Source organism: Mobula birostris, chromosome 13 (genome assembly GCF_030028105.1).
Source record: "Mobula birostris isolate sMobBir1 chromosome 13, sMobBir1.hap1, whole genome shotgun sequence".
Lineage (NCBI taxonomy): Eukaryota > Metazoa > Chordata > Chondrichthyes > Myliobatiformes > Myliobatidae > Mobula > Mobula birostris.
The window spans coordinates 25,272,811-25,298,996 of record NC_092382.1 but is presented as its reverse complement, the minus strand read 5'-3'; the positions used below and the strand labels follow the sequence as shown (position 1 = coordinate 25,298,996).

At 44.9% G+C, this 26,186-nt stretch overlaps 2 protein-coding genes across 2 annotated transcripts in view; both read right to left on the bottom strand.

Moving 5' to 3' along the window:
• Nucleotides 1-79: 79 nt before the first annotated feature.
• LOC140208605 (uncharacterized) lies at nucleotides 80-8,892 on the bottom strand. The gene has a single exon (XM_072277410.1). It carries the CDS (start codon nucleotides 8,874-8,876, stop codon nucleotides 8,004-8,006), a length of 873 nt encoding a protein of 290 aa, XP_072133511.1. The 5' UTR covers nucleotides 8,877-8,892; the 3' UTR covers nucleotides 80-8,003.
• Nucleotides 8,893-19,516: 10,624 nt separating this feature from the next.
• Nucleotides 19,517-26,186, bottom strand: part of LOC140208613 (uncharacterized) — a 32,780-nt gene continuing 26,110 nt past the window's right edge. Inside the window, exon 2 of the mRNA XM_072277420.1 lies at nucleotides 19,517-24,271. Coding sequence (XP_072133521.1) covers nucleotides 22,672-24,271 — 1,600 coding nt within the window. The 3' untranslated portion in view covers nucleotides 19,517-22,671. The remainder of the gene's footprint in view (nucleotides 24,272-26,186) is intronic.

The window sequence follows — 26,186 nt, the reverse complement described above, 5'->3', positions numbered from 1 at the left end:
GATGTCTTCCCTGTTACAAATCAGTTCCCTGAAATAACAAACAGTACACAATATGTGATTAAACGATTGAGCTTTATAATTCTGACTTTGGCTATAGGGTTAGCAAAGAAAACAAAAAAAAAGAAAAAGAGCCCACTCTCTCCATTCGCGTCTTCTCATCTCTCCCCAGCAAAAGACCACGAAAATCTCTCTTCCAGGCTCACAAGAGAGAACATTTCTGTCATTGGATAGCCCCGCACTCCAAAACCCTGTTATCTCCAGTCATAACCTAAACATTTCTGCTACAGAGAAACCGTGATGTTACTATTGTGTCCACTCCTTTTCTGAAAGTTTATTTAAGCAATCTTGTAAATTGTCTGGCAGCCTTTTTGTTTTCTGTTTTCAATTTGTTTTGTCCGTGCTCCACCTGGTACTGTATTTCCTTGGTATTGTTTTATCTTCAATACATTTTGTCTTTGTAAAATTGAAAATTGTAAATAAAGTAATTTAAAAAAAAAGATCCCAGTGTGAGGTGCTCCACTGGTCGAGGCACATGTGTGTGGTGAGAATGGTTATATCTATTGAGGGAGTTGTTCCTGCTTGTTTATCCTGTAATATTATATTCGGATGGTTATTATGGATTGCCCTATCTGAAATAATGTATTGATTATCATATACTTTGTGAGATTTTGACTCTAAAACTGGATCAGGCTCGAATATATTTTGCCTTAATGAAGTGATGAAGGTCATTCATAAGTTTGTATTTTAAAGCAAGATTCTGGTGAATGATATTTGCCACTTGATTGTAATCAAATTGAGTTCAACTGCTGCAGGATCCTGGAATGTGTTGAATTGTGTCTGATTTCTCTTGTTATTCCCTGCATTTATTGCCTTGCTTGTTTGTATTGTACAACGTTTGCATATAGTTTTGATTTTTTTCTTATTTTTCTTAACCACCTTGTCCTGTATTTCTGCAAGGAACCCCTCTGTTTCTGGGAAGAGATCTCCAACTCTCAGTCAGGTGTTTGATGCTTCCTTGTCAACATCTGGTTGATCTTTTCTTCCACAGTGATGATTCATTTTTCTGAGTTAGCCTCTCATTTAAGTTTCTGGTCTGTATTTCTTATCACAATTGCATATATACACACAGACTGTTAAGTCCGGTTCAGTTTTCGTGAAAATATATACTCCGAAGTTTTATCTGACTGTTGTGTGATTTTTTTTTTCCAAGTGTGTTATTTCTCTTCCTCCATCTGTCCAAGGTAGTGTTAATCTAAGTGGGTTTGAGTGTAAATAGTCTTTTCTAAAGTTGTCATTTCAGTTCTTATTTATCTTTGTAAATTTTACTGATTGAAATATTTTCATTAAAAAAAGTCAATGTTGGTATTGATGAAAGTGTTTATTGCCTTTGTTGTATTTGTTAACAATTGATCTCGGTTTGGCAGGTTTTTTTTAAGCCTTGACTAAATTTTGTCAAAGGTTTTCCCTATTTCACACTACTTTCTATTGTCTTTGCTTGTTGATATTCCAAATACGTGGGTATCAAGAGTCCCGATGAAGCATCTTGGCCCGAAATGTTGATTCCCATCCATAGATGCTGCCTGACATGCTGAGCTCCTCCAGCACTTTGTGTGTAGTTCTCTAGATTTCTAGCATCTGCAGGTCCTCTTGTTTCCCAGATACTTATATGTTTCTTGAAAGAACAAGCTGGTAGTGGGGTTGTGTGGCTCTGTTGGTAAAATACTAAATAAGATCATTCGAAAGACGTGGCATAGGGTTGGAAGGTGTAGAATCTCTGTGGGTGGATTAAGGAACAGCAAATGTAAAAAAAAAAATCCCTGATGGGAATTGTATAGAGACCTCCAAACAGTAGTATGTTTTCCACAAATTACAATGGGAGATAGAAAATGCATGCCAAAAGGGCAATGTTACATGGGGGATTATCATGCAGGTGATTAGGAAAATGAGGATGGTATTGGTCTCAAGAGGAGGAATTCCTAGAATACCAACAAGATGCTTTTTTAGAGCAGCTCATCGTTGAGCCCTCTTGGGGATCAGCTATTCTGGATTGGGTGTTGTAATGAACCAGAATTAATTAGGTCACTTAAGTTCAAAGAACCCTTCAGGGCAAGTGATCTCAATATGATAAAATTCATCCTGACATTAGAGAAGGAGAGGCTTGTTACGTACCCCGTGACGGGTTAAATGAACCAGCAGCAATAGAGCAGACCTGGAGTCTGTTTTTAATGTTAAAAACCACTATTTATTAGTAACTACTTAATATAGTAACTTAAACCAGGCAAATCAAAAGTTAGCAATGTTATGTAAGGAAGTTCAGTTCAATCCTCAGGTTAATTGATGAGAGATGTTTGTGTAATGTCTGTGCCCCAATTTACCCCCGTTCACCTAGGGTGAACAGCCGTCGCCCTGCCACGAGTGCAATACTTCGGTGTAAATACGGTGTAATGCTCCCAACACAAATATCAGACAATACACCAAAGGCCAGTAAGTAATTACAGTTTTTGTTATTTCTTAGTGATGGGTTAGTAGAAACACATAACCTAAAGGCACCAAAGCAGTAAGTTTATCAGTTTGTGCACATAATGTTTTAATACGTTGGAGCTCACACCTCCGGTTCCATCCACAACGACCCTTTGAGCCCTCGGCCACCGTCCGAACCGCCGACTTCCAGTATCCGTCACCCTGGAACCGCTGTCCGCTCCTCACACGTCCGGCCTCCTCGCTCGCCTCCCGAAAAAGATGGCGAACTCCCACTCAGCTCAGACATACAAGATAGCATAACAATTCTCCAGTGATTAGTTCCACCCGTATCGGCAGGAGGAGGAGAAGATGGCGGCGTGACGCAGCGTGCAGCAGCCACTCCGGTGGTGATACCTGTAATCTGTCAAGTCGGGTGCCGTGCACAATCCTGATTTGATGGAGACAGACGTGAGAGCACGGAGGAACATCTGGAGAAACTTCTGAAATGCCTTCTTCACTACCGCTGCTACCGTGTGATCTGGAATCTCTGGAGGAGAAGGCCCGGAATCCTCGGCTTTGCTTGTTGCTCGGTGGCCGGGGTGGGGTCGAAGCGCTCGGCAGAGGATGGTGGTCAGGAGGCTGTATCGGAGGGGCAAGTCGGAGGCTCAAAGTTTTCGGACAGGCTCAGAGTTGGCTGTGGTCGGATGCTTCCAATGCATCGGCTGTTGTCAGCACATGGAGGTTTACGGCAGGGAGAATTTCTCCCTTTTGCCGCCTGCTATCAGGAGTCGATTGGAACTTTGAGACTTTTTTTTACCGTGTCCATGGTCTGCTCTTCATCAAATTATGGTATTGCTTTGCACTGCTGTAACTATATGTTATAACTATGTGGTCTTGTCAGTGTTAGTCTTTGGTTTGTCCTTTTTTTTTGTGATATCACTCTGGAGGAACATTGTATCATTTCTTAATGCATGTATTTCTAAATGACAATAAACGAGGACTGAGTGTCCTCATAATCTAAATAATCTAACTCAAGCATTTCGGCTACAGAAACCCATGACAGCATTAAGTGACATTACAGAGAAGCCATTCTGTTAGCCTGAACAGCTAACACCACAGTTAATGGTAATGAGAGCCTACATTCTCCCCCCACAGAATTCAGTCATGTCCTCATGACACTCAGATAATTTGCCAACCCTTCCTGCAAAACACAGAGCCCAACCCAAGTGCAGAAAGCAGTGACATAACTCCCCGAAACAGTGGAGATCACACCCTGTTCCCTGGGCGCTATCAAGGCCAACCTATGTGGGGGGTCCTTACTTCTCTGTGACCTGTGTACTCCCTCCTCGAACTCCTCCACCTCGGACATTACAGGAGACTCATGGAAACTATGAGGCGAACCCTCCTGCGAGCGGTCACCCAAACCCCTCTGCACCTCGGAACCCTCTATCTCTCACTCGGGCCCCACATCATCCTCTCCAACGCCCTGTGGTACCCCTGACGGCCCATCAGTAGCCACCCTTACCCCGTCTAACCCAGTGGGGGAAGGGCCAGGAGCCTCCCCCTCAATCATGGGGGCCTCAGCGAACAGCCACATGCACCAGTTGTCCGAGTCATCATCCTCCTCTGAGCGGGCCCGTCTCTCCCGGTGTGGGCTCTTCCTCCATCCCACGTGGACGCAGAGTCCCAGTACTGGTTGTAGCCGGCACCTGGGACTCCCGTTCCATCTGTACATCTCACCCCAGGGGCGACAGATGATTCCGATGGAGAATCTTGACCGGCCCCTTCCCATCCTCGGGCTGCACTTGGAAAACGGTAAGTCGGGCAACTGACTCTCCACCAGATAGGGTGTGCCCGACCAGCGATCAGCCAACCTGTGCTTCCCAGGAAATCCCAAATTCCTTACGAGGACTCGGTCTGCCGGCAGGAGTTGGGAGAACTTCACTTTCTGGTCACACCTCTTCTTATTTCTCCGATTCTTCTTGGCAGCTGCCTCCCCAGCCAACTCATAAGCCTTTGCAGCTCCTTCTTCATATCAGACACATACTTCAAGTAAGGCTTCGGCGAAACTTCACCTGCGGCAGTCCTGAAACAGAGGTCAATGGTACTGAGAGCCCTACCTTTGTATCCCAAAGGTGAATGTCAAGAGAAGGCAATTACATTGTTTTCCTCGATGATAAACTGGATAAAAATAGCTGCAGGTTTTATCTCTGTCGTTCCCAGATCCACACACGAAGTATCTCCTACAGTGATCTTCACGGAATATCCTTTTGACACGAGTGGTTACCACAACACCACACCCGAATTCAGCTACAGGTCATCCCAAAGTGGTGACCACAGGTTACTCAACCAGAATCCACTTATGCATCATCACCAAAAGATAGCTTATCACAGGGGTAGCGTGTTCGGGGGGAACTACCACCCAGGCAAGGGTAACACACACAGGTAGATTCCACAGGGTTGCCCCAGTCACACAACGTGATAGCCACTTGTCCAGTTCCACGACGTACGAAGTAACTCCAGCAGTGATTTACCACAGGGATACCGTCTTCCAGTGGACTACCACGCCCAGGCAAGGGTAAAACAGAAGTGGTATTCACAAATGTTATTCCCCAACCAGAAAGACCCACTCCAGTGGATCAAACTATGTGACAATCACACATTCCTATTCGCTGGAATCAATAACCAAACCCACCCTTGTGGGCTGTTGGGAGAGTCCAAACAGTGACCCCTTGTCACTCGGTTCTTTGTTTCAAACCTTCCTCCCCACTTCTCTGCAACGGCTTCCACCCACTGCCACTGTGTGTCTGCTTGTGAGAGTCACTTATCAATACCCTGGATCGATGCTCAAGCCAAATTTCAAACAAATCATTTGTTCCATTCCCCAAGACCTTTGGTTCCGTATGTTCCTATGACAACATCCGCAGATGGTCTCTCCTGGTCAAAATAACACTCCACTTTGTTTTGAGAGATCTCCAAGCCCTGTCTCTCCAAACCACAAACTTGAAAAAACAACCCCGTTGTTTATTTTCAAATTCCAAAACTCAATTTAACAGAATAACACCCACTTTCTCATCAAACCACTGTTCCCTCAGCAAGACCAAGGGTCCTGAAACCAATCCAGACTTCACAAAAGGACTGAATTCCCTTCCAACCAAATCAGACATTTCAGGTTTTAACTGAGCTTCAACACAACGCTCAGCATCCTGCGGATTTACAGATGCTTCAACAACCTGAACCCAGGCAACTGGAACTGCCTCCTCTTCCAGGCTTTCATCACTAGTCCCAGCTTCCACTTCTAGTTTACCCTGGTCATCCCAGCTACTCTCTTGGAAGCTCTCATCCGAGGTAAACTTCACCTTGTGGGTCAAAACAAGCTCATCTGCTAATCTAGCAGCCTCCTGCAAAGTGGCAGCATCCTTTTCATCTAAATACAGCTTTATGTCATCAGGGACGCACCTTTTGAATTCTTCGATCAAAACCAACTCTTTCAAGTTGTTAATATCCTCATTTACCCCAACAGAGGTGCACCAACGATTGAAGTACACAGACTTCTCATTGGCAAATTCCACATATGTTTGGTTGCCAGATTTCCTCAAATCTCTAAACTTTTGTCTGTAAGCGTCCGGAACCAACTCATAAGGCTTGAGCACAGCCTCTTTCACTGAGTCATAATTAGCTGCCTCTTCAAGTGTTAGGGCAGAATACGCTTGCTGGGCTTTCCCCTGAATTACACTTTGTAACACAACAGCCCAGCTGTCTTTCGGCCACCTTCGATTCTGAGCCACTTTTTCAAAATGCAAGAAGGACTCATCAACTTCTGCTTCATCAAATGGAGGTACCAACTTAACTTCTCAACGGGCACTAAACCTCTCACCAAGGTCTGGCACTGGACCTCCTTGCGGCCATCTCTCCACCTCGAACCACCTCTGTCTTTCTGCCTCTTTCCTCTGTTTGTCCGCTTCCTCAGCCTCAAACTGTTTTAGTCGTAACTCATGCTGTCTTTGCTTATCCTCAGCCTCTCTCTTTAATTTTTCTAACTGGAGCTGAAGCTCAGTCTCAGTAGGTTTACTTTCAGCAAACATTTCCAACACATCTCCGTCAAACCTTCCTTAGATAGATAATACTCCGCTGTCACATCTCTGTCAAACACTTCCTCAGATACATAATACTCCGCTGTCACATCTCCGTCAAACCTTCCTTAGATAGATAATACTCCGCTGTCACATTTCCGTCAAACACTTCCTCAGATACATAATACTCCCGTCACATCTCCGTCAAACACTTCCTTAGATACATAATACACCAGTGTCACATCTCCGTCAAACACTTCCTTAGATACACAATACTCCCCTGTCACATATCCATCAAACACTTCCTTAGATACATAATACTCCACTATTAATGTCTGTATCTGAGCCTTCCTCATTTTAGTGCTCACCTGAAGTTTTAATTTCTGATCGATTTCCAACAGCACAACCCTCTTTGCGCCATCCAATGCTTCAGGAGTTGTCTTTGTCAGAAACCCATCAACCTCCATTGCTGCTGATCTTCCACTCAGACAAATCAAAGGGGATTTCCCCAATCAGATCGATCATTAATCAATCAATTCAGCCCCCGAACAATTTGTTCATATCCCGGACGCAGGCCCCAATTATGTTACGTAAATGCAGCGGTTTAAATGAACCAGCAGCAATAGAGCACACCTGGAGTCTGGTTTTGATATTAAAAACTACTATATATTAGTAACTACTTAATATAGTAACTTAAACCAGGTAAATCAAAAGTTAGCAGTGTTATGCATATACTTGTGTGTAAATATAATTCCCAAACTCGTTAAAGCTCGGGTGACAAGAGTTAAAGTCTTACAATGGTAATGTAAGGAAGTTCAGTTCAATTGGTGTGAGAGAGAGAGAGAATGGGGTATTTGTAATCCAAGGTGAAAACCACACTAGGAGAAGAACGAGTAAACAGGTCCCATTGATCTTCCGTCGTCAGGCTCCAAATCCACTCTTGAGTTAGCCAAACGCAGCTTATCGCTAAGGGGACCGTCTTCGAGGGTAAACTACCTCCCAGGCAAGGGTAGACACACCGGTAGCCTCCACAGGGTCAGCCCTTCCACACACCGTGATAGCCACTGATCAATTACCCTGATCGATCCTCAATCCTCGCTTGTGGGCACTCGAAAGTTCCATCCAGTGACTCCTCTGTCACTGGCCTCCTTTCACTGACCGGTCGCCGTAACCGGTGTCCCACTGTGTGTCTCTGGGAGAGTCATCTGACCTTGCTTAAATAAACACGCTACGAAGCAGTTTCTCTCTCTCTCTCATTTAAAGGCACAGTCCATGTCCACCATGAGTACTTCCCCACATTCACAGTAGGTGATCGGCCTCTCCCCAGTGTGGACACGCAGACGTTCCTTCAGTTGAGATGATTGAATGAATCCCTTCCCACGGACAGAGCAGGTGAACGAACATTTCCTTGTGTGTCAGTATGTGAAATGACCAATTGAATCCCTTCCCACAGACTGAGCAAGTTAATGGTCACTCCCTGGTGTGAACTGACTGGTGTCTCAGTAGATGAGGTGAGCAAGTGAATCCCTTCGCACAGACTGAGCAGGTGAACGGCCTCTCCCCGGTGTGAACTCGCTGATGTGCCTTCAGATGAGATGACTGAATGAAGCCCTTCCCACAGTCTGAGCAGGTGAACGGCCTCTCCCCAGTGTGAACTCGCTGATGTACCTTCAGTTCAAATGACTCTACGAATCCCTTCCCACACACTGAGCAGGTGAATGGCCTCTCCCCAGTGTGAACTGACTGGTGTCTCAGTACAGCAGATGACTTTGTGAAACCCTCTCCACAGACTGAGCAGGTGTACGGCCTCACCCCAGTGTGAATTCGCTGATGTACCTTCAGTTGAGATGACTGAGTGAATCCCGTCCCACAGTCTGAGCAGGTGAATGGCCTCTCCCCAGAGTGAACTCTCTGATGTACCTTCAGTTGATATGACTCAGTGAATCCCTTCCCACAGTCTGAGCAGGTGAACGGCCTCTCCCCAGTGTGAACTCGCCGATGTACCATCAGTTGAGATGACTGAGTGAATTCCTTCCCACAGTCTGAGCAGGTGAACGGCCTCTCCCCAGTGTGAACTCGCTGATGTACCTTCAGATTAAATGAGCAAGTGAATCCCTTCCCACAGACTGAGCAGGTGAATGGCCTCTTTCCAGTGTGAACTCTCTGATGTACCTTCAGGTTACACGACTGAGTGAATCCCTTCCCACAGTCTGAGCAGGTGAATGGCCACTCCCCGGTGTGAACTGACTGGTGTCTCAGTAACTGAGATGACACAGTGAATCCCTTCCCACAGTCTGAGCAGGTGAACGGCCGCTCCCCGGTGTGAACTCGCTGGTGAGCCATTAGGTCAGATAACCGAGTGAATCCTTCCCCACAAATTCAGCAGATGACCAGCCTCTGTTCGAAGTGAACTGACCGGTGTGTCCACAGGTGGGAAGACCGACTGAATCCCTTCTCACACACAGAACAGGTGAATGGCCTTGTCCCAGTGTGAACTTGCTGATGTACCTTCAGTTGAGATGACCGACTGAATCCATTCCCACTGTCTGAGCAGATGAATGGGTTCTCCCCTTTGTTGACGTACAGCTGGGATTTTCTTTTATCTACTGTCAGTTTAAAGTGCCACAGTTTTAAAGCCATGAAAACATTTTCTGCCCAGATGAATGGTTGGTCTGCACAGCTGTTAAAAGGAATTAAATGAACATTAGTATTATTTAATGTTCTTGTCACAGAGTCATAGAAAAGTACAACACACAAACAGGCCCTTTGGCCCATCTAGTTTGTGTTGATCTATTTAAACTGTCTACCCCTGTACCCCTACCATCCAGGTACCTATACAAACTTGTTACACGTTGAAATTGAGCTCGCATGCACCAGTTGGACTGTCTGCTCATTCCACACCTGGATGACCGTCTGTGTGAAAAATTTTCCTCTCATGTTCCCCTTCATGTTTCACCTTTCACCCTTAACCCATGGCCTTTGGTTGTAGTCCCACCCCATCTCAGTGGAAAAAGCCAGCTTGCATTTACCCCATCTATAACCCTCATAATTTTGGCACACCTCCATCAAATCTCCCCTTGAGCTTCTACATTCCAAGGAATAAAGCCCTGACCTGTTCAATCTTTCCTTATAACCCAAGTCCTCCAGGCCTGGCAACATCCTTGTGAATTTTCTCTGAACTCTTTCAACCTCTTTTACATCTTTCCTGTAGGTAGGTGATAAAACTGCACACAACACTCCAAATTAGGCCTCACCAATGTCTTGTGCAGTGTGAACATAACATCCATCTCCTGTACTCAGTACTTTGGTTCATGAAGGCCAATATGCCAAAATCTTTCTTTCCGTCCCTATTTAACTGTGTCACCACTTTCAGTGAGTTATGGACATGTATTCCCAGATCCCTTTCTTCTACAGCAATCCTCAGTGCCTGACCATTCACTGTGTAAGACCCAGGTCCCACCAAAATGCAACACCTCGCACTTGTCTCCATTAAATTCCATTTTGCATTTCTCCAGCTGGTCCAGATCACACTGCAAGCCATTATACCCTTCCTCACTGTCCACTACACCCCCAATCTCAGTGTCATCCAGAAATCTGCTGATCCAGTTAACCACACTATCATCCAGATTACTGATCTAGATGACAAACAACAACAGATCCAGCACCGATCCCTGTGGCAAACCACTAGTCACAGGCCTCCGGTCAGAGAGGCAACCATCGGCTTCTCCCAAAACCAGTGTCTCATGCAATTTACTATCTTATCTTGAATGCTGAGTGACCGAACCTTCTTGACCCACTTCCCATATGAGACTTTGTCAAGTGCCTTGCTAAAGTCCATGTAGACAACATCCACTGCCTTGCCTTCATCCACTTTCCTGATAACTTCCTCGAGAGACTCTATTAGATTGGTTAGACATGACCTACCATGCACAAAGCCATGCTGCCTATCCTTAATCTATCTATCCAAATACTTATATATCTGGTTCCTGCACGTAAGTTCCAATGACTTTCCCACTACTGATGTCAACCTCACTGATGTACAACTTCCTAGTTTATTTTTAGAGCCTTTCTTGAACAGCGGAACAACATTGGCTGTCCTCCAATCCTCCAGTACCACACCAGTCACTAAGGATTATTTAAATATCTGTGCTTGGGTCCTGACAATTTCTGCACTTGTTTTCCGCAGAGTCCCATGGAACAACTTGTCAGGCCCTGGGGATTTATCCACGCTAATTTGCCTTAAGACAGCAAGCACCTCCACCTCTGTAATCTGTACAGGGTCCATGAAGTTGATGCCATTTTGCCTCACTTCTATAGACTCTGTGTCCATCTCCTGAGTAAATGTGGATGCAAAAAATAATATTTAAAATCTCCCCCATATATTTTGTCTCCTCATACAGATTACCATTCTGATCGTCCAGAGTGGGCATGTTTCTGTACTGAACTGGCCAAACGTGATTGGGAGGGGAAGCTGGTAGGATTGATGATGGAGCAGCGATGGCTGGAGTTTCTGGGAGCAATTCGGGAGCTGAGTGATCGATACACCCCAAAGAAGTGGAAGCATTAGAAAGGCAGGAGGACACAACCGTGGATGAAATGAGAAGCCAAAGCCAACATAAAAAGCAAAGAGAGGGCAAACAAAAGAGCAAAATCTATTGGGAAGCTTTTAGAAAGCAACAGAAAATGACTAAAAAAGATGTGAGATGAGTTCAGGATGTGGAATTATGATATTGTAGTCACTAATGAGTCTTTGTAGCACCCAACAGTCTGAGGCATTTGAAGGAACAAAATATCCAGGGCCTCAATATCTCTTGAAAACCAAGGTTCCCTGCACCAGTTACCTTTCAACTTTTATTTTGACAGGCACATACAAACTCTACACCCTCAGAATTTCACTTCTGAAGACCTCCCACTTACCAAGTACTCCTTTGCCAGAAAACAGCCTGTCCACACTTGTCAGATCCATTCTGATACCATCAGAATTGACCTTTCTCCAATTTAGAATCTCGACCCATGGTTCAGGCCTTTCTTTTTCCATGTTAACTTGGAATCTCATGGCAATATGATCACTAGATGCAAAGTGTTCCCATACACTAATATTCTGTCACTAGCCCTGGATTATTTTCTAATAGCTTATTGCACATTTCTATGCTGGGAATTCTATGTGCTGATTAATGGCACATCTGACAAACTCTACCCCATCTAGTCCTTTTACATCTGGGAGTCACGTCAATCTATGGAAATTTAAAATCATTTAGTATATCAAGCATTGGCATAGTCTGCGATCTCTCTTGCTAATTTGTTCCTCCAAATTCCTCAGATTGTTGGGTGCAAACAAGTCCCAGTCATGTCAACAAGATCACAATTCCATGCCCTGAGGTCTGAACAGCATTTGCCTGGTGTCAAGAAAACAACCTCTCCCTCACTGCCACAAAAACAAAGGAGCTGATTATGGACTACAGAAGGAATGGAGACAGGCTAACCCCTATTTACACCAATGGATCTGGGGTTGAGAGGGTGAACAGCTTTAAGTTCCTCGGCATACACATCACTGAGGATCTCATGTGGTCTGTACATACCAGCTGTGTGGTGAAAAAGGCACAGCAGTGCCTCCCTCACGTCAGACGGTTGAAGAAGTTTGAAATGGGGCCCCAAATCCTAAGAACTTTCTACAGGGACACAGTTGAGAGCATCCTGACTGGCTGCATCACTGCCTGGTAAGAGAACTGTACTTCTCTTAATCACAGACTTTGCAGAGAGTGGTGCGTACGGACCAGCACATCTGTAGTTGCGAACTGCCCATGATTCAGGACATTTACAGGGACAGGTGTGCAAAAGGGGCCCGGAGGATCATTGGGGACCCTGCTCACCCGAACCACAAACTGCTCCAAGCTGCTACCATCCGGGAGACGGTACTGCAGCATAAAAGCCAGAACCAACAGGATTCTTCTATCAGGCCATCACACTGCTTAATTCATGCTGATACAACTGTATTTCTATGTTATATTGACTGTCCTGTTCTATTATAAATTACTATAAATTGCACATTGCACATTTAGATGGAGATGCAACACAGATTTTTACTCCTCATGCATGTGAAGGATGTAAGTAAGAAAGTCAATTCAATTCACCCTCTCTATTACCTGGCATTCTGGCTCCCATCCCCTCTACAACTTTGGTTTAACACCCCCCCCCCCCACCCACCACACTAGCACAAGCAAGCCTTAACACTAGGATATCAGTCCCCTTCTAGTTCTGTTGCCGTAACTAGCAAATCCCCTATCACCCCTTTGACTTTCCTCTGCCACGTAATCTCCTCCCCCCAACAGTTTCTAAAGTGGTAGAATACATAGAACATAAAAAAACACAGAAAACCTACAGCACAAAACAGGCTCTTCGGCCCACAAAGCTGTGCCAAACATGTCCCTACCTTAGAGCTACCGAGGCTTACCCAGAGCCCTTTACTTTTCTAAGCTCCATGTACCCATCCAGGAGTCTCTTAAAATACGTTATTGTTTCTGCCTCCTCCACTGCCGCCGGCAGCCCATTCCACGCACTCACCACTCTCTGCATGAATAACTTATCCCCGACATCTCCTCTGTATTTACTTCCAAGCACCTTAAACCTATGCCCTCTCGTGCTAGCCATTTCAGCCCTGGGAAAAAGCCTCAGACTATCCACACAATCAATGCCTTTCATTATCTCATACACCTCTATCAGGTCACCTCTCATCCTCCGTCACTACAAGGAAAAAAGGCCGAGTTCACTCAACATATTCTCATAAGTCACGCTCGCCTGTCGAGGCAAAGTCCTTATAAATCTCCTCTGCACCCTATCTATGGCCTACCTGTTGTTGTGGGGGATGGCCACAAGAGTACTCTGCGATGGCTATTTAACCTCATTCCCCTTCCCGACTCTCACCCAGTTTCCTGCGTCCTGCACCTTGGGTGTAACTCACCTCTCTTTATCTCACCCCCTCCGACTCTCGGATGATACGGAATTCATCCATTTCCGGCCCCAACTCCTTAAAGTGGCGACACAACATGTGCACACTGAATTTTATATATAGAGGTACTCATTTTAACAGCTAGCAAATCACTGTCAGTAATAATTTTGATCTGCAATCTCACACAACGTATGTAACAGGTCTGTAGCAGGTAATGAAGGATTTTCTCACTGGAGCAATTGCACACTGTCCATATCTGATTTGCTTGCTAAATAATGCTATAAAGTGTCAGATTTTCAAATATCACTCCACTTCTTCCCACTTGCAAATTCTCCAGCAACTTTTGCATCACCACAATACACACAGATAACACCAGTTTCTGTATTGTACATAAATATTTCCCCTGAACCCTCCCCCAGGTGACTGACGGTGGTGAACTCAGTGATGGCAATGCCAATGAATATGAAGGGAAGGGCAGTAGTCTGTCTCATTGGAGTCTGGCACATTTGTGATGTGAAAGATACTTGTTGCCCAGGGCAAAGGTGTTTGATATCATTATGTACCCAGAGAGAGTGGGACAAAACATGTTCTCACAGGTAGAAAAGTCCAGAACAAGAGGGGGTGGAACAAGCAACAGACACAAAATGCTGGGGGAACTCAGCAGGCCAGGCAGCATCTATGGAAAAGAGTACTAATGCTGAGTTCCTCCAGCAATTTGTGTGTGTTGCTCGGATTTCCAGCATCTGCAGATTTTCTCTGGTTTGTGACTGGAGGCAGAACAAAGGTGATTTTCACAACAGCTGATGTAAAAGATTTTGTTCCCTTTCTCCGAGTTCCCGATCCTTGCATTTAGACAGCTGGAGCTCAGCTCTGTCTGAGAGACCCATCGGTTCCCATTCCCTCATCAGCCGGAAGCTCCCCGGGGCCCGTGTCCGGATGGTGGGGCTGAGAGAGAGGGAAGAGAGCAGGACTGTCCCGGGATTGCGGGTCACGGAGTCCGGAGTCACAGCAACTACCCGAAGTCGGTGTTGAAAACGCCGCCCGGTGAGACCCCCAACCCGGAGATCCCTTCTCACCTCAACCGATCATCCGGGGCCTTTTGTACCCCGCGCGCTGGTGAGCTCGAGCTTGGTCGGTTTAACGGCTGGGCTACTGATCACGTGACCAGACCCTCCCCCACCGCTGTCAACATAGGCGCTGCGGTATTCCCATTGGTGCGAAGCGATATCAATCACAGCTCCCAGCCAATAGCGGAGGCGGACTAACCGAGAGGGCGTTACCCCCGCTGACTCCGTCTCCCGAACTTTCCGTCACGGCGGGACAACCGTCAAAGTAAATGTCCGCTTTCTGATTTATTTCCATTTCCCTCCGAGGGAAGTTGGGGCGTTTGTGAAGCGTCTCCTGCGGCCGGAGTCTGATGTGTCGCTGAGAGGTAGGAGGAGACCGCTCGGCCCGTCGGTTTGATGCCGGTTCCCCGGGGAGGGAGAGGATGAAGACGGTGAGAGAGGGGGCGGACAGGATGTTTGTCCCGGTGGGGACAGGAGGGGCTCATCTGTGGAAATGTCTGAGCCCACGGTGGTGGCGATTCACCACATTGGGGGGCAAACACCGGCAGACTGTTGCCCTGCAAGCGGGGCCAATGGTCCGGGCAAAGTGACAATTATTTGTGTTTTGTTGAGACTGTACCGGGAATATGGTGTAAAATCCCGCTCCCCACACTAACACCCAGACCCTGGACTGACACCAACCTACTGTCTTGTTTATTATTTATTGTAATGCCTGCACTGTTTTGCACACCTTATGCAGTCCTCAGTAGGTCTGGAGTCTCGTGTAATTTTGTGTTGTTTTTACGTAGTTCAGTGTAATTTTTGTATTGTTCATGTAGCACCATGGTCCTGAAAAACATTGTCTCGTTTTTACTGTGTATGGTACCAGCAGTTATGGTGGAAATGACAATATACAGTGCCTTGACTTGACTCTGATCCTCCGCACTGCCAAGTCTTACCATTAATGCTATATTCTGCCATCATCTTTGACCTAATACAATGAACCAGCTCACACTTATCTGGGTTGAACTCCATTTGCCTCTTCTCAGCCCAGTTTTGCATCCTATCAATATAGATAGATAGATAGATGGATAGATATACTTTATTAATCCCGAGGGAAATTTGGTTTCGTTACAGCCGCACCAACCAAGAATAGAGCGTAAATATAGCAATACAAAAAACCACAACAATCGAACACCAAAATGCAAACTATGCCAGATGGAAAATAAGTCCAGGACCAGTCTATTGGCTCAGGGTGTCTGACCCTCCACGGGAGGAGCTGCACGTTCGATGGCCACAGGCAGGAACGACCTCCCGTGCTGCCAAGTGTTGTATCACGGTGGAATGTGGCCAAAGTCCAACAGTAAAAAGTTCAATATCCAGTCTGCAAACACGTTCCTCGATCATAATATACCCCGGATTGCACTATCCGTTGTTAGCCAGATCAGTAAGCACCCAACTCCTTTACGCTTACTGCTCTCAGTGCACTTCCGGTCAGCCGGAACGGTATTACCCACCGAACTCCTCTTCTCCAAAAGTCTCTGTTGTCTCGACCCGGTCCTCTTTCCTCGACTTTGTGATCCCCCTCTGTGTGTTTTCCTCCGGATTTCAGCTGGGGTGTCCATCGCTCTGTTCGCTAAGCCGGACGGTGTTTGCTGGTCCGTGAAATATACAATGCGACCTTGCTTCTGTCTCGCATGTTGGGATGTAACCATTTCCAGTGCTAAAGAAAACCCAAAGAAAACTCTCTCTACCAGCATGTTAGACAGCGTGCAGCTTCGACGTGTTACCGTGAGAAAAAAAATACAAAAAATAACGGAAATTAAAAAGTAAGAAGAATAGATCGGATTGGCTGTACCAGGCTGCATGCACGACTGGTGCATGTGCAAGATATATCTTCAAGCCAACACTTTAGATAAAATTTTAGTATCAAAATTGAGTAAAGAGATAGGTCTATACGAAGAGCATTTAGTAGGATTCATATTCTTTTTGAGAATGAGCAAAATGGAAGCTCCATAAAAAGACTGCGGTAGTCTTCCTTCCTCTAATGGTAGAACATAAATGTGGTATAAGCAAGGAGGAAAAAGCCTAATAAAATTCTCCAGAGAATCCACCGGGTCCTGGGGATTTCCCAGAATGCAATTCTCAAATAGCCTGAGCAATTTCATCCTGGGAAATAGGTTGATCCAATTGCCTACGATCATCTAACGAAAGATTAGGAATATTTAATTGATCTAAAAAATTATTCATTGCAATATTATCATTAACAGAGTCAGATCTATACAATTTAGAATAAAATTCTCTAAAAGTTCATTAATTTCAAGGTGGTCAGTTGTCACGTCCCCATTAATTTTATGTATTTCTTTAATTTGCCGCTTGGCTGAAAATGGCTTCAATTGATTAGCCAGTAGCTTACCAGTTTTATCTCCATGAATATGAAGTTGACTTCTATCTTTTAAAAGTTGGCTTTCAATTGGATATGTTAAAAGAAGATCATATTTAGTTTTAGTTTCAATACATCTCTTATATGTTTCAGGATCAGGTACAGAAGCATATTTATGGTCCAGTTGCTTTAACTGATTGGCTAATTCATTTCTTTCTTTGTTAGCTTTTCTAATGATGTTTGCAGTATAAGAAATAATTTGACACCGGATGTATGCTTTAAAAGTATCCCATATAATCAGGCTAGACGCCTCTTCCAACGTATTTTCTTCAAAAATAAAGAGTAATTTGATTCTCCATAATTTTTTTTTAAAAATCCTCATCGGATAACAGAGTTGAATTAAATCGCCAAAATCTACTCATGGGGATAGGACCAGGAAGATTTAAAGATAGAATTACAGGAGAGTGGTCAGAGATAGCAATCTCTTTATATTCAATTGATCGAACTAATGGAATCATTTGACTATCAATAAAAATAAAGTCAATCCCGGTATAAGAATGATAGACATGAGAGAAAAAAGAATACTCCCTGTCCGTCAGATGAAGAAACCACATTTAGTTAGAAAAGATTGGATAAACAAAGCTGATTTATTAAGTGTGGCTGGTTTAACAAATGAGTGATCAAATACTGGATCTAACCAGCAGTTAAAATCTCCTCCCATCACAAGGGCGTAAGTACACAAATCTAGCAAATATGAAAATAGACGCTCAAAAAATCCTGGATCATCTACATTGGGGGCATAAACATGAGCAAAAACAATCAACTTACTGTCTAAACTCCCTGATACAATAACAAATCGACCATTAGGGTCCGAAACAACTTTATGCTGAATAAAGGGAACTGTAGTATCCACAAAAAATCGAAACTCCACGGGATTTTGCGTTAAACGAAGAGTAGAATTGCTTACCCTTCCACTCAGTAAAAAAAACGTAAGGTATCACAGCTGCGTATGTGTGTTTCTTGTAAAAAAAAAATGGGTGCTTTATTTTTTTAATATAAGCAAACACTTTGTTCCTTTTGGTGGGGTGATTCACCCTTTCACATTTAAACTAAACAGGTGAATATTTCGAACCATTTTAAATACCAATCAACATGTAATTAAAAGATCTGGCCATAAGTTATTAAAACTAGAAAGCAAACCGTAAAGTAAGGTATTGAAACAAACAATCATATATTCAACCCAACACAGCTCCCAGAGAGAAATAGGCCCTACCCCCTCCCCTACCCAAAGCGAGAAAGCTGACCAATAGACAGTCAGTGAGCTAAGAACTAAGTACCGGCCCCAAAAAATCCTGTTGACAGAAAGAACTCCAGTCCTGCGATGTCATTATGTCCCTACCAACACACAACATAAAAAGTAAAACAACTTAGTATTTGAAAATGTGAAAGGATCAATTTAAACAAATTCAAAGAAAGCTGTATTAAAATAAAGCCTCAAAAAGGGATAAAATAAAGTAGTATCAAAAAATATATAACAAAAGACAATATATGAACAGCCAAAACGTAACCTTATTTCAAATTCATATTAACAGAAGAAAAAAACTTGATCAAATAAGAAGTATAACAGTTTTAGAATTCATCCTTCAGAAACTCTTTTGCATCTTCAACTGAATTTATTCTTTTTCGCAATCCGTTCTTCAAAACAATACTCAGACGTGCGGGGAACTGAAGAGATGGTTTATACCCTTTATTATAAAATTCCGACATAACTTCTTTATATTTCATGCGATCAGCCAAAACTTCAGGTGAATAGTCTTCCACAAATCTAACCCTGTAATTTTGGAAATCGATCATTCCTTGTCTCCGGATATGGTGAATTAAAAGGTCCTTCATACGAAATTCATGAAAGACTAGTCTGATCGATCTGGGTTTCACCACCAAGGACAATGGCTTCAAAGTCAGAAAGCGAGAAGCTCGATCGAGCTTCAGCTCCGATGTGAATAAAGCAGGGAAAATCTGCTTCAGAAAGTTTGCAAAAAACTTTGTAGGGTCAGCGCATTCAATTGATTCTTCAAGACCCAGGATTCGCAAGTTATTTCTCCTATTTTTATTTTCGAGACTGATGATCCTTCTCAGCATTTTATCATTGGATAAAGATAACTCTTTGCAGAGTTTAATTGTATCTTCAGTGTCCTCTTCAAGTATCATTAGCTTCGCAGTATTCTCCTGAATTTGGTTCTCATGCTCAAATAAAGTTCGCTGAATTGTATCCAATTTGCTGTTAAGCCGTTGAAACTCTTCACAGAATTCCTACTTTTGCCGTTTAAGGAAGTCACTGATTGAATCCAAAGTGACTGCGGATTCATCTTCTGTTTCTCTTTCTTTTGCAAACGCTTTGGTTCTTTTCCCAGCCACAGTAAAGCAGTATTGAAGTTTTATAATAAGGTTTCAAAAAAAAAAAGACTGGTAGAGACAATTAAGTAAACAGGGTAGGAGCAATCGAAAAGCGACCAACAGGGCTCTGACTGCTTCTTATATCTAACATCTGCTTCCTTCTTCCACTTGACGAGTTGCCTCACGTGTTTCGTCAGCCACGGTTCCCTTTTCCGACCATTTTTTCCTTGCCTCAGTGGGACAAACCTATCCTGAACCCAGCACAAGTGGTCCCTAAACTTCCTCCACATTACTTCTGTGCTTTCACCTTTCAACACCTGTTTCCAATTTACTCTCGCTAGTTCCTGCCTCATCCATTCATAGTTAGCCCTTCTCCAGTTAAGCACTTTCCCATTTTGTCTGTTTTTATCCTTTTCCATAGCTATGCTGAGGCTAAGTGAGTTGTGGTCACTCTCACCAAAATGCTCCCCCACCAAGATGTCTGCCACCTGACCAGGTTCATTACCCAGAACTAGATCCAGTATGGCCTCTCCTCTCGTCGAACAGTCCACATACTGTGTCAGGAATCCTTCTTGAACACACCTGACAAATTCAGCCCCATCTATCCCCCTTGCAGTCAGGAGGTGCCAGTCAATATGAGGGAAGTTGAAATCACCCATAACTACAACCCTGTATTTCCTGCACCATTCTAAAATCTGCCTGCTTATCTGCTCCTCGATGTCCCGAGGGCTATTTGGGGGCCTATAGACTACTCCCGGCACAGTGATTGATCCCTTCCTATTTCTGACTTCCACCCACACCGACTCAGTGGACACCCCCTCTGCAGCGACCTCCCTTCCTACAGCTGTGATACTATCCCTGATCAGTAATGCTACTCCCCCCCTTTTCTACCTCCCATCCTATTCCTTTTAAAACACCTAAACCCCGGTACCTGCATCAGCCAATCCTGCCCTTCCTCCAGCCAAGTTTCAGTAACGGCCACAACATCGTAGTTCCACGTACTGATCCATTTTCTAAGTTCATCCCCTTTATTCCTAATACTCCTGGCATTGAAATAGACACACTTCAACCCCTCGAACTGGCTACATGTATGTTTTGTCCCCTGCCTGTCCTTCCTCAGCAACTCAGAACACATAGCATCATGCCCTTGTCCTTCTACCCTCATCTCTGCACTCACATTCTGATTCCCACCCCCCTGACAAACTAGTTTAAACCCTCCCCAACAGCTCCAGCAAACCTGCCCACCAGGATATTGGTTCCTTTCCAGTTCAGGTGCAGCCCGTCCTTGTTGTACAGGTCAGACCTTCCCCAGAAGAGATCCCAATGCTCCAGAAATCTGAACCCCTGCCCCCTGCACCAACTCTTCAGCCACGCATTCAACTGCCATGACTTCCTGTTCCTACCCTCTCTGTCTCGTGGCACAGGCAGCAATCCTGAGATTACCACCCTTGAGGTCCTGCTTTTTAACTTTTTTCCTAACTCCCAATATTCCTACGCTCCAAAGAATAAAGACCTAATTTGTTCAACCTTTTGCTGTAACTTAGGAGATGAAATCCAGGCAACATTTTAGTAAATCTCCTCTGTACTCTCTCAATTTTATTGACATCTTTCCTATAATTCAGTGATCAGAACTGTATACAATACTCCAAATTTGGCCTTACCAATGCTTTGTACAATTTCAACATTACATCCCAACTCCTATACTCAATGCTCTGATTTATAAAGGCCAGCATACCAAAAGCTTTCTTCACCACCCTATCCAAACGAGACTCCACCTTCAGGGAACTATGCACCATTACTCCTAGATCCCTCTGTTCTACTGCATTCTTCAATGCCCTACCATTTACCATGTATGCCCTATTTTGATCACTCCTACCAAAATGCAGCACCTCACATTTATCAGCATTAAACTCCTTCTGCCATCTTTCAGCCCACTCTTCTAAGTGGTCTAAATCTGTCTGCAAGCTTTGAAAATATTCTTCATTATCCACAACTCCACCTATCTCAGTATCATCTAATACTTACTCATCCAATTTACCACCCCATCATCCAGATCATTAATATATATGACAAACAACATTGGACCTAGTACAGATCCCTGAGGTTTAGTCATCAGAGACAATTGTGCTGTCCCTCACTTCCCACATCCTACAATCAGAGCACTGGACTGTCCTATCTACTGCCTCCATTACCAACTCCTAAGTTAATCAAAATAATTAAAGAAACATACCCAGCCTTACCTTACTGGGAGCAAGCTCGTCCTCTGCCTCTTCTCGCTGAAACCTCTTGAGCCAAAACCTCAAAGCTCCACTCCTTCACTGGCCCACTCACTCACTGGCCGCTCCGCTTCAGCTACCCCTCTTTTTACTTGTTTGTTGAGCTTCTCAATTTACGATTGCCCAATCAAATTGCTTGGTCCCCTGACCTTGATTGCCCAATTAGCTGCATTCTGAGCTGTTCAAATCTTGATTGACATGATTGCACAATCCAACTGCCAGAACCTCTCGAGCCAAAGCCCCAAAGCTCCACTCCTTCACTGGCTGCTCTCCACTCCAGTCCATATAAAACTCCAGTCCCAATAAAGTTGAATATGCAGCAGAAGAAACTCCTCCCATGCTCAGTGACCAGGGTGCAGACTGGGTGTGGTGAGCAGCAGCAATAATTGCAGAGTTCAGCACCAACAGTCACTCTCAAAATTGCATTCAGCAACGGTGATGGACAAATATCCAGCAAGCAGCTTATTGAAACATTCCAGTACTATGTCACAAGTGTAACATGCTGTGAGGTTTCACTGCTAATGGAATGGCCTCTCTGCAATGCATCACTGCTGAGGTAACGGTTTCTCTGTAGCAGCAATGTTTAGGTTACGACTAGAGACAACAGGGTTTTGGAACGCAGGGCTATCCAATGAGAGAAATGTTGTTCTTTCTTGGGAGTCTGGAAGAGAGATTTTTGCAGTCTTTTGCCGGGGAGCGATGAGAAGACATGAATGGAGAGATTGGGCCTTTCTTCTTCATTATTTTTTTTACTCGTTCTATAGTCAAAGTAAGAAACTATAAAGCCCAAACGTTTAATCACAGATTATGTACCGTTTGTTTTCTCAGGGTACTGATTTGTAACAGGGAACACATCAAGCAGCATCCACCCAAACAAGATTTCTTAAGACTGGCCGGGCTGGGGGGGGGGCTATCACCCCCTATATTAAGCTGCCAGTCAAAGTGAGAGTTACATCAGGTTAGAATACTGAGTGAATCGCTTCCCACATTCACAGCTGTCGAACGGCCTCTCCCCACTGTCAACCCAATGATGCACATTCGGTGCAGAGTGCTCAGAGAATCTCCTCCCAAAGTCTGAGCAGCTGATCGGCCTCTACTCGGTGTGAACTCGCTGGTGTTTCTGTAGATTCGATGACCGAGTGAATCCCTTCCCACACACTGAGCAGCTGAATGGCCTCTCCCCTGTGTGAACACGCTGGTGTCTCTGTAGATGAGATGACCGAGTGAATCCCTTCCCACAGTCTCGGCAGGTGAACGGCCTCTCTCCAGTGTGAACTCGCTGGTGCGTCAGTAGTTGAGATGACGAAGTGAATCCTTTTCCACAGTCTGAGCAGGTGAACGGCCTCTCTCCAGTGTGAACGTGCTGATGTACCTTCAGTTGATATGACTTAGTGAATCCCTTCCCACAGACTGAGCAGGTGAACGGCCTCTCCCCAGTATGAACTGACTGGTGTGCCTGTAGTTCAGTTGACCAAGTGAATCCCTTCCCACAGACTGAGCAGCTGAACGGCCACTCCCCAGTATGAACTGACCGGTGTGCCTGTAGTTCGGATGCCTGAGTAAATCCTTTCCCACAATCTGAGCAGGTGAACGGCCGCTCCCCACTGTGAACTCGCTCGTGTCTCTGTAGGGTGCATGACTGAGTGAATCCCTTCCCACAGACAGAGCAGGTGTACGGCCGCTCCCCACTGTGAACTCGCTGGTGTGCCATTAGGGCGGATGACTGAGTGAATCCCTTCCCACAGTCTGAGCAGGTGAACGGCCTCTCCCCAGTGTGAACTCGCTGATGTACCTTCAGTTGGGATGAGGAAGTAAATCCCTTCCCACAGTGCAAGCAGGTGAACGGCCTCTCCCCAGTGTGAACTCGCTGGTGTACCTTCAGTTCAGATGACAAAGTGAATCCCTTCCCGCAGTTTGAGCAGGTGAACGGCCTCTCCCCAGTGTGAACTCGCTGATGTACCATCAGTTGGGATGAGCAAGTGAATCCCTTCCCACAGTCTGAGCAGGTGAATGGCCACTCCCCAGTGTGAACTCGCTGATGTACCTTCAGTTGGGATGAGCAAGTGAATCCCTTCCCACAGTTTGAGTAGGTGAACGGTCTCTCTCCAGTATGAACTAGCTGATGCACCTTCAGTTGGTATGAGCAAGTGAATCCCTTCCCACAGTCTGAGCAGATAAACGGCCTCTCCCCGGTGTGAGCTCGCTGATGTACCTTCAGGTGGGATGAGCAAGTGAATCTATTCCCACACACTGGGCAGGTGAACGGCCTCTCCCCAGTGTGAACAGACCAGTGTGCTTGTAGGTGGGATGGCCGAGTGAATCGTTTCCCACACACTGGGCAGGTGAATGGCCTCTCCCCAGTGTGAATTCGCTGGTGTCTCTGTAGATGAGATGACCGAGTGAATCTCTTCCCACAGTCTCGGCAGGTGAACGGCCTCTCCCCAGTGTGAACTCGCTGATGTACCTTCAATTGGGATGACAAAGTGAATCCCTTCCCACAGTCTGAGCAGGTGAACGGCCTGTCCCCAGTGTGAACTCGCTGATGTACCTTCAGTTGGGATGACAAAGTGAATCCCTTCCCACAGTCGGAGCAGGTGAATGGCCTCTCCCCAGTGTGTACTGACTGGTGTCTCAGTAGGTGAGATGATTTAGTAAATCCCTTCCCACAGTCCGAGCAGGTGTACAACCTCTCCCTAGTGTGAACTTGCTGGTGAGCCATTAGGTCAGATGACCGAGTGTATTCTTCCCCACAAATTCAGCAGCTGACCAGCCTCTGCCCAGGGTGAACCGACTGGTGTGTCCACATGTGGGAAGACCAACTGAATGCCTTCTCACACACAGGACAAATGAATGGCCTTGTCCTGTGTGAACCTGCTGATATATCTTCAGTTGAAATGACGGACTGAATCCATTCCCACTGTCGGAGCAGGTGAACGTGTAGGTCCTTGTGTAAAATGACGGGCGTGCCAGTCTGTCAGATGATCGAGTGAATCCCTCGTCACAGTCCGAGCACAAAGGATGATCAAGTGAATCCCTTGCTCCACTTCTTAAATATCCGGCTAGAGACAGCAAAACTGGCTTGCTGTGTTCGAGATTCCCATAGACAAATTCCTTGTCATTTTTAACCTGTAAAAATATTTACAAAATCCATCAATGGGTGTAAGACAGTATTTCAGATGAGATCACTTGAGTTGTCAAGGTGTGATCTGGCATCACACTATTACAGTGAGGTTCAATCCAAGTTCGAGAGAGAAATCATCTTCTAACTGGGCACAGTGCTGGTATCTAGAATGACCAACATATTCTCTGATGCTGTTCCTGTCTCGATAACAATGGGAATTTCTGCCATCTCCAATCTGTGACCTGGCTCAGTTTGACTCTGTCTATTCGTATTATTCCCTGTTCCCACTGAGCTGCATGGGTGACTGGTAGGAACTGAAACACTCTCACACAAATAGCTGGCAGTGCATTCCACGCACCCAGCACTCTCTGTGTAAAAAACTTACCCCTGTCATCCCCTCGGTATCTATTTCAAAGCACCTTAAAACTATACCCCCTCGTGTTAGCCATTTCAGCCCTGGGAAAAAACCTCTGGCGATCCACACGATCAATGCCCCTCATCATTTTATACACCTAAAAAAGGCTCTAAACATAAACAAGGAAATTATACATTGCCTTGAGGATTTGTTAAAAGTGTACAAAATTATGACGGTATAGATAGGGTAATTGCAAGCAGCTTTTTCCACTGAGGTTGGGTGGGATGATGTCCAGAGGTCATGGGTAAGGTGAAAATTTAATGGGAACATTTGGAAAATCTCTTTATTGAAATGGTTGTGAGAGTGTGGAATGAGATGCCAGCACAAGTGGTGAATGTGAGCTCGGTTTCACCATTTAAAAGAAGTTCGGATGGGAGCCTGGATGGTAGGGGTATGGAGGGTGTTACATACCTCAAGGAGATGTGATTTTTTTTGTGAGAACGATGTAATGCTCTTTTGGAGGTCACCTGATGTAATTTTCCCGCCGATGTGAGGTCACGTGAGGACATTTTCACCATGGGTATATAAGGGAAGACCTCAGATGACGCAGTTAGTTTTTAGTTTTTAGTTTTCCAGCTAGAACGTGCGTCTGTGTCTCCGTTTCTATTGCGTATTTGTTTTTATGACGCAGTTTCATTTTTAAAACGGCATGTTACGTTCTGTTTGAAGGTACAATAGTGCTGGACTGCAAATTTTTGCTAGATGTGTTGATGTACCTTTTTCCAGCAGTATTGGAGAGTGAAGACTTTTTCGAAGTACAGGACCCGAAGGACTAAGAGAAATCAGGAATGTTTGGCAGCTTAATAAATGATCGACCTTATTGAGTCTTTGTTGAAGGAGTAGCGACCTGCATCGAAGATAACTCATACCAAAAGAGCAAGGTAGTTCATGCAAGGTGCTCTCTAGAATTTATGGTCTGTCGTTTTAAGCCGTTTATTTCCTGCATCATGAATCCTTTGGTCAGAACAAACAGGAAAGTCGTGTCAATGAAGAAATCCTTCTCCAGAGAAGTCTCTCCCAATTGAATGTATAAATCTGTTGGACTTTCGAATTTACCATTTTAAGAACCGTA